Raw genomic sequence first — 12,590 nt, 5'->3', positions numbered from 1 at the left:
ATACATGGTGCGTGGTAGTGAGTGTTAAAGCCAGTGTAGTGTATATGTTGTAAGCTCACTTAAAAATTTTGTTTCCAGTTCAGGGAGAAGAAAAAACACCATACAATTAACGGTAGACACATTCTTTTATTGATGATGATCACCCATAAATTAGCTGAATGTCTAGGGTCTTTGAGCTCAAAGACTAGGGCCTTTGAGCTGAGAAGGCAGGGATCCCTGCTATGCCTGTTTATTTTGGAGCTCAGTTCTTCAAATGCTGGGGTGGGGAGAAGTAATAGTGGCCTTCTTTCTCCCACACTTCCCCAAGCAAATGTAGGAATTATTGCTGCTTTAGATATAAAATTTTGTTTGGTGACTCCAAAAACATAAAAGGCTTCTGTTTGAAGATACATTTTTACTAGTAGGTTTCAAATTTTTTAGATCCTTATTCATAGCGTAGGAGTAGTTTGTGGTTATCTTACTACCTGGTGTCCAGCCAATGCAGTCTTTTTTCTTTAATGTGACAACAGGCCTTTTCCAGTGCTGCACTGTCTAAGAGTGCAGTAGGTACTGTTAATGTACTAAACACTGTGTCCTCTGGTGCCAGTTGGAATGTTTAGATTATTTTCAACCTCAATATTGAAAGCAACAAGACCATTAAATGAAAATCCTAAATAAAAGGTCACATTCTCGTTTCCATTGGGCACTGAATCACGATGGAGTGGCAAGACTGGAAACTCCTTCATATGGCCACGTATAAATAGATTTCTATCCTTGGTCCAACCTGAAACTCTTCTGAGAATGTCACGTATCCTGGGATTATTCCATACAGTTCCATGTAGCCACTTCATTCTCTTCTCATCTAAGGACCCACTAATTAATTTATCAATTTTATTTTTTTGCACAATCTTGCTTAATCCATAGCCCTTTCCTAGGAAGAAGTGGGTGTAGATTCTTTTCTTTCTGGGAGGAACATCTTTCATCTTGATGTCATATAAACGTTTTAGGGTTTGAAGTGCTGAACTTAAAATTTCGTCTTTGACTGGATTGGGCTCTTTGTCTAATGCCTCATCTGGCCAATATAGTAAGGTCAGCAAAAAATGGGCACTTGCTGGAAATGTTCTTTTTCCTTTAAAGAATCTTGTGCTGAGTTCACGGAGAGTTTGCATTGGAAGAAGTTTGGCTGATCCTGGTGATAAGCATGCTAATACAATGTGGCTCAAAATGTAATTGATCAGATCAGTGTCCTCCAGCCTGTCCCTTAGTGCATTTTCTGGATAGAAACTAAGGATCTCTTCTAGCTTTTCAGCTGACCTGTTCTCCTTCTTATCTGTCAAGAATGACAGGATATTTGTGACACTGCCTCCACCTCTCTTATAAATAGTCATGCCTTTCATCAGCTGGCTCTTAGGACCACTGTTGTCCCCAATAAGTGATGCTGAGATGAAGAATTTGGCATATACCTCAGACTGTCTTTTCAGCCATTTCCTGGGATTATAAACTTGTTCCTCCTTTTCAGCTTTTCCATCATCATCTTCCTTCTCATGGTTTTTATCTGTTTGGAAATAACTTAGGTCTTCTGAAATCCATTCCAGAGCATTGTACAGGTTCTGGTGTAGGCCTTTTAAGCGTGAGTGAAGCTTTCCCCATGTTTTTTCAATGTCTTTAGGAATGTAATCTGTGATCAGGTATTTCACAAGCTCAGAGTACTCCCCCTCTGGACTTGTGCGAAATACGTCAAGTGTGGACAAAAATTTAAGGAGACGACATCCTACTTCTACTTCTCCAAAATAGCCAGCGTTGTTCATATTATCTGTTTCTGCTTTTGCAGCCTGTTGCGCAGCCCTGAAGCATTTCATAGCTTTAAGAGCAATCTCTATCTTGTCAATGTCAGCAATGTCTGTCACCTTATCCACAGTGAAACTAAACCATTTCCTGTAGACTTGACCTTCTGTATCCAGAATGTAAGAGTCATTTGGCAAACGAAGTTTTGCAACACCTACCCAGTATTTTGCATCTTCAAATTTTTCATTATTGTAATGCAGTCTGGCAAGCTGCTGGGCAAAAAAGGCATCTTTTCCAAGAAGTTCATACGCAGCTTTTAAAACAGCTATAGCTTTTTCACAGTCTTCAGCTTTACAGACGTGTTCAATGAATGGGGAGAAGAGGCTGTCAGTATTATCGCCTCTGCTTCTCTTATCACGACGAATAAACAGATCTCTGATGAATTTTATGAATTCCTCTCGTCCAAATCTATTTTCAAAAAGCATCCTTTCCTGAAGAAGAGACATTGCAATTTGACTTTGAGGTTGGTTCCTTGAAAGCTGATACAAAATTTCTTTTGCAACCAGACAGTGTATTATCCGAACAGATGAAATATAGGTGGTACTTTCCCTTAGTTCAATAAAAATCATTCTTGCTTGTTCACTTAAGTTACTTTTAAAATCATATGCTCTTGACTTTGTTTCTGTATATGCACCCAGTCCCAGAAAAGCCTCACAGTGTGATAGTGAAACATATGAATTAGGTACATAAAAATTAAGCAAAGCCACATAATGCATCAAAAGTGTATCACGGGAAGAATGGTCTATGTCTTGCAGTATGTGGCCTACAAAATCTCTCACGTATGTTTCATTGAATTCCTCACACATCAAGACAAATGTAAGTATGAATTCTGGCCTGACATCTTTCTGCTTCAGTTTTTCAAGTTTAGTTTTGAACAGAGTTTTCTCTGAGTCTGTCAGCTTGTGAGTAACGGCTACTGTGTCCAGAGGAGAAGCCTTACAAAGCCGTTCGGGGTCATTGGATCGTCTACAGGACATGAGAATGAAGTAAGGTCTGGGGGAATTAATTTTTCTAGTTGCTACAGCATCCATTAAGTCATTCCTTATTTCTTCTAAATAGTCTTCATCATAATCTTCAATTAGGAGGAGCACAGGAAGACAATGATTGATTTCTTTCTCTTCGTAATCTCTAAATGCAAGTGCATGTTCACAAACAGTTGCAGGTGAATATGAGGATTTGATAACAGCACATCTTAAGTCCTTTCTTCTTTTCCATAGAACTTGTCGTGCTATTGTGCTTCCACCACTTCCAGGATGGTGGAATATCTTTAGTTTAGCCACAGAATAGTTGAGTCCAGTTCCTTGTAAAATGTCATCTAGGAGTTTGCTAGCATCCTTGCATGCTTCACGTTCAATGATTTCCCCACAGTGTCCTTTATCAGCAAGCCAGAAATTTTTCCAGGTGATTTTTCTCCCTTGGTAAAAGTTTTGTTCTATTTCTTGTATTTCTTTTTCAGACAAAAGATCTAATTTAATATCATCACATTGATCAACACAAAGGATTTCTAGGGAAAACATTTTCTCTTCTTCAAGCGAAGGAAGTGTGCATAGTGCTCGTGTGGAAACTGGCAGATGTCTGGGGTGTGCTGTAGAAGGCAGCATTTTTTGAATGGTGGCATCTACATGGCTTAGTTTCATTCCCACAATGCTGCGTTGTTCTATGGTCTCAATGCTGCACGATGCCTGAGCTAGATTAGCCCACTTCCCGTGAATTTCTCTGGACTCTGCAATGCAAATGATGTAGTCCATGCCATTCATCTCTGTATAGAATTCCTGAAAAGTGTCCACAATCGGTTTCTTAACTGGTGATAGCAACAGGATAAGCACAATGAAAGACCGCTTTGGCAGGATTTCATCGCAGATACGAGTGATTGCTTTCTTAAGGTATTTCTTTTTGGTTCTAATCCATGTGTTTTCATCGCAAGGTTTTTCATCATCCCCAAGGTAGTCGCTGCGCCCATTGCAGAATATCCAACTAGTCTGATCAAACAGACACAAATGTTTCTGAGCTGGAGGGTTGCCAGTCTTGCTTTCACTGGAAAAATCCTGTAAAAAATAAGACCTCGTTGCATGGTGTTCTTTGTACTTTCCATACAGTCCTGACACAGAATGTTCATCAAAGTCAAAGACACAGAAAATGTTCAAATGCATTAAAAAGTTGATAGAGTTCAGATCATCCTCTGTACATCTGTTTGTGACAAGGATGTACCGTAGAGAATCGTCCATATAGTTCTTGCCATCATTTAGTAGAATAGATAACTTCCTTCCCAAGTTTTGAGATACTTCTGTATGTACTTCTGCACTGAGAAGCTCAGCCTTTTCTCTTTGAGCATCCCTGTCTTGTAAGCCCTGGATAAAAGCAACTAGATCGTCCGGCTTTACAGGTTCAGATTTTGCGCCTAGTCTCTGATAGAGAGCTCGATCTTTTGTCAGGGTCACCTTCTGGCTGCTTTCATTGTATTTAGGTAAATAAACGTCAAAAATTTTATTCTTCACTACGCTGGATGTTGGTTCAATATCAACCTCCACCACAAATCTTTGTTCCTGAGAGTCTTTTGAAATGACTTCAATAAAAACAGGTGGGTGGACACATTTCCTTGCAATTTCTCGCACAGTTTCAGAAAAACATTTTTCTATGTAATCTAATGCATCAACATAGTATTCCCTATCTTTGACCTTTATGCCAATGATCTGTCCATGTTTATAGCCGCTATCTTCAACGCTGTCCATGATACCGAAATGTATGGTGCCATTTGTTCGAATGTTCATGCAGGCTGAAGCAAATCGTATCACTTCACAGGCAAACTTTGACTGCAACTGCTGTTTGTTCAGTTCTGCAGCAATGGCAAAAGACTTGTATTCGTGGCAAGGTATGATTAAACCATTGACGCCTGTTTCTGGAGAAAGAACTCGGCCTTTCACGTACTTGAAATCAGGGTCTTCACTTCTAAATGGTCGACATTTGCTGAGGTCTAAAACTTCATCAGTGGTTTGAGGTTGGGATTTATTTCTCCCTTGCTTCTTGCCAGAAGTAGAAGCTGTGTTTTCTCCACTTGTTTCATGTAGTGGGCCACAGCTGTCTTTGCTTAAACTTTTTTGAGGACAGACATTTTTGGGTCTTACTGAATCTCTTTGTGTATCAATTCTGTCAGGCGTTTTGCTACTGGAATGCTTTTCTTGTTTTGTATTTTCCTTTAGCTGCCGAAGTTCGTCTCTTTTGAGGAGTAAAATGTGGATTTGGCCTTTCTTCATACCTATTTTTTTGAGGAAAGGTTCATTCAGTTCCATAAGCACTGGACCTGTCACTTCTTCTTCTTGCAGTTTTCTTGTATACTCTTCCTTGATTCCAGTAGATTGTAGCCAGCATCGGACATGGTTCTCATCCCACTTATCCACAGGTATTGTGTTGTAATCTAGGAACCAAAATTCTGTGTTACTAATAATAGCTGTCTGTGTTGAATGCTAAATTGTTTTCTTTCTACCAGCTACAATGAGAAACTGTCTTCTCAAATATGTCAGTTCTAATGTCTAACGGTGTTCTTACCTTTAATCAAGAGCAGTCCTAAGCAGTGGTACAAGGCTAATAATCAGTGAAGTGAGAAACCATGAGGTTTGGAAACTACTCAAAAACATTTGGGGTTGTTTTCATCACTCCTCTTCTAGAAGAGGATTATATGATAAGGTTATTGGAACTGATGGGCTGAATTCGCTAACCTTGAAGAGGTTCAGGTAGATTATTTGCCCACTTGAATTTGTTTATTTACTGATCTATGAAGATAATATCTTAGGGATTGTAATGGTACTAAAAATACTGAGTAGTTCCCCAGTAGAGATGAACCTTTAAAATGCATTTATTAAAAAGCAAATCACTACATTCAAAGTGCAAATTTTCTGGAAGCAACACATACCCATTGTCTTTGGGGGGGAGAAATCCTCCGGTTAATGAATAAAACCCTAGAGGTGAAAAAACAATTGTCAAATAATAACAATTAACATTCCTGTTACTCACAGTTGACTTAACTTGTTTTCCCCTTCCCTCCCCACTTTTTCTTGTGGTCCAGGGTAGTTTCTGTACCTCTTAAAAGCCTGTTCTTGCCAGCTACAGTGCTTCTGTGCACCTGTACTGTATGAAGCCACCTGTTCTCTGACACGTGTGAAGAGGCATGTGCTGATAGCTGTGCCCATCTAACAACTACTAGTGCTAAATACAGAAGAAAGGTGGCCTTACAGTACTGTTTCCCTCAGGTTGCATTGTATCTCTTTTTTGTTATTGTTTTTTTTTAATCTCCCCTTCCCTTCTCCCCTTCTTATTCCCTATCTTGTGCTCCTTTTTTTCTTTTTTTGTGTGCTTGTTTTTTCCCCATCTTTTTCTATATCTGTTGCTGTGCTCACTGAAGCAGCATAACTTGCTTTCCCACCCAGCAGAAGATTCTTTGGTTTGGGTTAGAGGGGGTGTCCTGGCCTGATACCTGACATGCTCTGCTTTGCTCAGACTCCATTTACCGTGGTAGAGAGATGGGCTGCAGCAAATATAGCTGGTTCTGTACTATAGGAAGAAATGTGTTAAATAAGTGTGCTCAGCATAACTGAAATTTATGTTAGATTCACTGTAAGCTAACAGTAACCATCCCTGAGCTAGGGACCACTTGACAGGAGTCACAGCAAAGGGGCTGGGGATCCAGGGGGGAGTCATTGCTCTTACTGTAGTGTGCAAGCTCAACTCTACTGGTTCAGCAGGTACCTGTAGCCTGGTAAGCCCCATCCCTCCCTGCTGCTGATGGCAGTACAACAGCATCACCTGCAGCTTCCTCAGAATTCAGGTGTCTAAGGAGCAGACTCACCAGTGCAGCCAGCATAAAAAGCAGCTCAGTAGGGCTTTGTTGAAGCTCTCAGAAATGTCTGAAAGTCAGAAGCCTGTAACTTGGAAGGTGACTGGAGTGCTCCCCAGGACCAGGAATTGGTGAGAGGTAAGTTCAACAGTGGTTGTTCGGTGAGACAACTGGGCCTAGGAGAATTGGGGAATGCTGTAAGAACTGTGGAGCAAGTGCCTGTTTGAAATTTAAGTGCCCGGTTAGTGCTGTGGAAAGTTTGTGGGCTGATTAAAGAGCCAGCATGCCCAAATAGATTTGGTTTGAGCAAGCCAAGTACCTGGTGTCACTGAGGGGACCAACTGTTCTGGCACTGTTGTTAGTTCTTGTGCCATGGGTGGAAGTGGATCTTTCCAGAATAGGTGTACACAGGCTGCCTATTCCAGAGTTCAGAGGCTAGTGAGAGGCCAAATATGTCATATAAATACTAGCCTTTCAGTGCCTTTTGCCTCTGCACTGCCTCCCAGGGCTGTGCTCATACAGTGATGTGGCTCGTGGTGTGCCATCCCCCTTCCTGCGCACGTCATTCTGTCACACCCTGTGGGGACAGAGCCAGCATCACACCACCAGGCGTGGCTTTGGTGAAAACGAAACTTAACAGGGAATAGAAACTTGCGGTGCTGGGGGGAGGCGCTGCCCTGGCCAGTGGGCTCCTGCTCCCCTGTTGTAAAAAGCACCTGGGGGAGGCAAGTTGCTGCTGCGGGGCCCACCACCATGCCACCTGTGTGCATTGTAGCTGTGGCTTGGGGGGGGGGGGGGGGGGGGAGGGGGGATGTCCTGTCCTAGCCCCTCCTGCCCCAGCCCCAAAATTCAAGAGCTGCTCAGCAAGACAGCTCCACACACCTTTTGGCAGCAGAGCTAGATGGATGGCAGTGCAGGGGGAGCCATGCTTTTCATAGGTCTGCTACCACTAAAGTAAAATCAGGCTGAGAATAGGTTTCCAGGTTTCCCACTTACCCACAGCTTTCCCCCAGCCCTACTTGCTCGGGCATGCAGGACCAACCCAGAGAGCTGCGGGATGGCTTGCAGAGTGCAAAGGCTTACCTTGCAGAGCATGTGGGAATCAAGCTGCTTGCAGTGCTGTGTTTCCAAATCCTGTCCGCAGGGAAAGATGCAACAGCCAGCTGCAGTGTGAGGCCCTGCCTGCTGAGCCTCGTCTTCCACACTGTTCTGGTGGGTTTCTTCTAAAGGTATCTTAAGTATCTCTGGCAATAAAAAGGAAGTACTTTAGGCAAAACACTTTAATGCTCCACCCCTTCCCAGCAGTGCTGTAGCAGCATAGCCCTGCCTGTAGCTTCAGCAGACACGCTCTGCTTCCTGCAAGCATCATCTGGTGAGGTGCACACCCAAGTGATGGGCAGCACCACGCCAAAACAGGGTAATCAAAAGTGTTGGGGCAGGGTACAGTGAGTGGTATAGTTTAATAATTACATAGAATTCCCCTTCCCACAGCTCTATATGATGTTTGTTTATGCCACCACTCCCACCCCCCCCAACCAAAGATAAATTTTGTAGGCAGCTTTTTCCTGTAAATCACGTGGTTTTCTTTCAGCTGTTTCACATAATTTTTTTTTTTAGTTACAAGACTCTTGATACTGTACAGCAGTAAATTTTTTTGCACACAGTCACTCCAGCCATTTGATCTTACCTGTTCACCTGCCTTAGCCACCACCAGGTAGGTGCCTCTTGCCTGGGGACAGGGCAACAAAGTGAGGGTCCTGGGCCTTCAGGGAGGCTCGCTGCTTGCTCCCCAGCCTCCTTCCCCCTGTAACTTCTGCCATCAGAACTTTAGCCTTGAACAGCAGGAAGTGAGTGCTTGGAGCAGGCCCTGAGCAGTGTGTGCCCTGTCTGTTGCAGGCAGGATGTGGCTGCTGCAGGCCTGGTGTTCGTGTGGCCATCTTTCACACGGGCACACCCCCCCACACCTTCTCTAGCCCTGGTTCTGAAACCTGGGTTTATTCCCAACAGATCAGTGGGCTGGCCGATTTCCACAGGCACACGCTATCATGAAAAGAAATTCTAGTTGTTGTTGTTTTCTTTTAAATCTGAGTACAAGTCTTTATTTAGTAGAATTATAAAAGAACTTTACATGAGAAATACAAAAATATGAAATAGGCTTTGAATCTTCTTAGGTAAAAACTACCCTTTTTTCAAGCTTTAGAAACATGTAACTTGCACAGTTGGTGTCTTCAGTAAATTGCTTTCATCCTTTGTAAAACTAGGAAAAAACTTCCAGTGAAGTTGCTCCAGAAAAATAGCTGTATGTACCCAATCATACATATAACGGTCTATAACTTACTAGGTAACAAAACAATGGCACAGACAAATGAGCTTCTCCACTTTGTAGTTTCCCCTTTAACAAATTCCAGTGAAAGATGCAGTATCACTTTTCCAGTTGTTGTAATATGATTAAATAGAAACAAAAATGATTAAGAAAGATTTTGCATGCTTTATACTTGTACCACTTTGATTTGATACTACTTTGTAGTAAAAATTAAATAAATATAAATATGTTAAATAAATACACTGTAAAAGAACACCCTCACTTGTATCATCAGAGTTCACCATTTCTTCATCCTTTGCACATACTTAATGCTTTGTCACAGCTTTAGGGCCAATGAAAAGAAATACTGCATCTTTTAAAAATAAAAAAAAGGTCTCCTGTGGACATAGTTATCCATCTGTACAAACAGAAAATGAGGTTCTTTTACAGCTTTCTTCCTCCAATTAAAACACTATAGAATTTTCACTGTTCTGTACATCTTCCATTACTTTGGATTTAGGTTTTTTTTTTCCCCAGGATTCATCTTACCTCTGGCTCTGCACCTGGTAACCTTTCTTTGTAAGAAAGGAACACTTGCAGTAGATAAATCATTAGCCTCTCCCCAGCTAAGTTACTTGCGTAGCTTGGTTCTGATACTGTGATTTTTAAGTCAAGTACTGTTCAAGCTCTTTTGTGAATACTGGTTGATAATTAAACGAGGTTTATTTTTGAAGTAGGTAAACCTTTAACTTTTTTCAAGTCGATGTTGTTTTTAGAACTTCACTGTATCTGCTCAAGTAGGAGGGACTAATTTTCCAGGGTAGTTAGGAATTAAACTGTAGTCTTTTTTATAGGTTTTAGATAATTAGAAATTATTCCCTTTACAATCACTGTGGTGTGCCTAATGGAGAATGTGGCAGTAGTGCAATGGCAGGTTCTGATGATTTGCTACAACTAAAAGGCTCCTTTTGCAGATCCCAGCCCCTAATAATTATGATTTCAATCACTGTATTTTGATTCTTTGCAGTAAAACAGAAGTTATAAAATCAAGTACAGTATAGGGATACTGGATGATGGTTATACCCAGCTTTTACGCTCCCTTTTCACTGTCTGAAGACCCTTCTTGGGGTAACTCCATCACCAGGGTTCATTGCTTTTGGAGCTTCATTGCTCCTTGGGCTCTTACTATCTCCTGATCCAGTGCAGGCAGAGTACAAGGCACTTTTTGGACGCTTGGTTTCCTCAAAGAGAGAGAATTCAGCTCTTTGATTCCCCCTTTTCCCTGCTAAAGGTAGGCCTGTTTCACAGCCTTGTGCTTGGAATGCTGGTCCCAGATTAAGAAAGCTCCATCTCTCTCCTCTCAAACAGTGTCTCCTGTAAGGCTCTTCTGTGCAGAGTCCTGATTATAGTAATGCTGAAACAGTCTTTCTTGGCAGCAGATATGCATAGCTTTGTAGGTATGTAGAAGCAGGTGAGGGAAGCGAGCTGTAAAGTAACATACAAAATCATCTGGGATGGAGCCCAGGGTGTCTTGCACCTCAGGAGGCAGTTCTCTGTAATGGTGCTTCTGTGAAGACAGAAAGAAGAGGGAAAAGCTCAGCCAGAGAGCATTTGTTCAAAAACCCTCTTTTAAATAGGTCTGTCTGTACGAAGTGCATTTTCATGAACAAAGTAACTTTTTTTTTTACAGTAAAGTAATATAGTAAAAAAAACACATTTTATATATATATATATGTATATACACACACACCTAAAATAAGGTAAGATGCAGGCTGGCAACAATGAACAAATGGAGGGAGAACTACAGTGTGAAGAAGAAAAACAAATTGCAGTGGCTGGAGTTTGCAAGGTGTGTATCCCAAGTATGTGTATACACAGACAAAGCATTTACCTTGTTTCTCATTGCCCTCAGAAGATCCCGTACTGAGCCTCCTTTATACGATCTGAATTTTCGAAGATCTGCAAAATAAAATACAAGATCTCTTTTTGTGTTTCGATACTGTTGTAGCTGCTGGTCTCAAAAATAAGGTACATGTGCCTACAGTCATGTATTTCTATAGACTTGTTTCAATATGTAAACATGCAGCCTAATTTGAAGAAGTACTTTGCTGACAGGTAAAGGTCATGCCAAAACTGAGACGCCATCCTTATTCTGCTATCCCTGCAAACTGGGAATAACAGCATGCAACTCCTTTCCATTCTGACAAAATCTCTCTTACCTGTCTGAAGAGGAACAGTGATGTGCTCTCTCCAGTCCATTTTCACCACCTCTCTTCCTCCTCTTTCTAATTGCTTGACTATTAGACCATCTAAAGATTCTTTCTCTATCCGGTCACTAACATCCTAGAAGAGATATTGAGGTTACTTTTAGTTGTATTTCCAAACTTTTCCCAACTATTGAAAAATGCTGCTTCTGGCCAGTTGCAACCTGTCCCAGTAACAGAGCTTTCCTTCTACCTCACTTCCTGACAAAGTACAATACAATGGATTATGCTTGGGATTAGGATACAAAAGCTTCTCTGATGATATGAATCACAATCTACCAAAGCTTTTTTTTTTTTTAAATCATAGAATAGAAAAGACTGAAAGGAACCTGAGGTCCTCAGCTGCTTCCCACCCCCTGGGCTTCACTGCACGTATTTACCACAGCAGTCTACCCTGTTCTTAAAAACAGGCAAGGTGGTCTGCATTGTACCTTCTCAAACATGCACAGAGCAAAGAGAAACTGAATTCAGGATCTGAAGAATGACTACAGGCCTCCTTAGAACTAAAAGGATAAAAATGGTCAAGACAAACCTGAAAAAACTGGAGCTGTTTTTCTAAACCCCAAAAGAAGGGGTGTTTGAGCACACAGCTGGCAGATGGACGTTTCTGAGGGTCCATGGTTATCATTTGCTCTATTAAATCACGAGCAACTATGTCTTCTGCAAGGAAAAGAGTGATAATTCAGGCAATGTAGGGAATGCTAATATTCTGTATCGTTAGAAAATCCGTTTCCTACTTCCTCCTGTACAATCCTGATCACTAGCTTAAGTACTGCCCTTGTAGATAATCTGGGCACGCAACAGAAAGCTTTGAATCAGTGCGCTATGAAGATCAAAGGTCACCTCTTTCCCACCCTTTAAATACATGGTAATAGCACTACAGTCAAACTTTCAGGGTTCCTCTTTTTTATAGCTGGGATGCTTTCAGATACTAATACCAAGACCTTTACTTTAGGAGTACAGCCTTCACTGTTGCCATGTTGGTTTCACTGTGGGTCACTGTTCCGCCATCTCTACTGCAGTTTTAGCACCCATTGAAAGGTCAGTAGCGCTTCATGTTTACCATGCTTTTCTTACCATGGCGCCCTGCATTCAAACACTCGAGGCTGTAAGCACCCAGCAGAATGTTGGCTTGTCGCTGTAGAGATTTGCCAAAGGGATGGCTCCCTTCAGATACCACGTAATAGAAGACACAGCCAGCTGAAAAGATGTCCACGGTATATGTCTGCAAATAAATGACCTTTAATAGCAACATTGTTTTTGCCCTGAAGCCTTTCAGCCTCATCATAGGGGTGGTTATTTTGCATTTGAGTGCAGAATAAAACTTTTCAGATTCACATTCTGCTATATAAAACTCATAAAAATTACTATA

At 41.5% G+C, this 12,590-nt stretch overlaps 2 protein-coding genes across 8 annotated transcripts in view; both read right to left on the bottom strand.

Moving 5' to 3' along the window:
• Positions 1-109: 109 nt before the first annotated feature.
• Positions 110-8,584, bottom strand: LOC308180079 (sterile alpha motif domain-containing protein 9-like). Of its 4 annotated transcripts, XM_080561183.1 has the most exons (5): positions 8,340-8,584; positions 7,736-7,896; positions 6,665-6,828; positions 5,732-5,777; positions 110-5,236 (listed from the first exon to the last, which is right to left on the bottom strand). In XM_080561183.1, exons 4-5 carry the CDS (start codon positions 5,733-5,735, stop codon positions 561-563), a joined length of 4,680 nt encoding a protein of 1,559 aa, XP_080417309.1. In that variant the 5' UTR covers positions 5,736-5,777; positions 6,665-6,828; positions 7,736-7,896; positions 8,340-8,584; the 3' UTR covers positions 110-560. The 4 variants fall into 4 exon arrangements, with proteins under 4 accessions (XP_080417309.1, XP_080417308.1, XP_080417311.1 ...); XM_080561182.1 differs by having other exon boundaries at positions 7,736-8,584; XM_080561185.1 differs by lacking the exon at positions 6,665-6,828 and having other exon boundaries at positions 7,736-8,584.
• A 139-nt stretch (positions 8,585-8,723) lies between these two features.
• The window catches only part of ERN1 (endoplasmic reticulum to nucleus signaling 1), a 39,705-nt gene continuing 35,838 nt past the window's right edge, over positions 8,724-12,590 (bottom strand). For all 4 annotated transcript variants that reach the window (XM_080561194.1, XM_080561193.1, XM_080561192.1 and 1 more), the window contains exons 18-22: positions 12,296-12,443; positions 11,751-11,878; positions 11,174-11,297; positions 10,846-10,913; positions 8,724-10,521 (exon numbers count right to left, since the gene is read on the bottom strand). In XM_080561194.1, the coding sequence (XP_080417320.1) occupies positions 10,315-10,521; positions 10,846-10,913; positions 11,174-11,297; positions 11,751-11,878; positions 12,296-12,443 (675 nt within the window). In that variant the 3' untranslated portion in view covers positions 8,724-10,314. The remainder of the gene's footprint in view (positions 10,522-10,845; positions 10,914-11,173; positions 11,298-11,750; positions 11,879-12,295; positions 12,444-12,590) is intronic.

Source organism: Anser brachyrhynchus, assembly GCF_964034855.1.
Source record: "Anser brachyrhynchus genome assembly, chromosome: 18".
Classification (NCBI taxonomy): domain Eukaryota; kingdom Metazoa; phylum Chordata; class Aves; order Anseriformes; family Anatidae; genus Anser; species Anser brachyrhynchus.
Note: the sequence above shows the minus strand (reverse complement) of the source record. Positions and strands in the feature narration are given on the sequence as shown.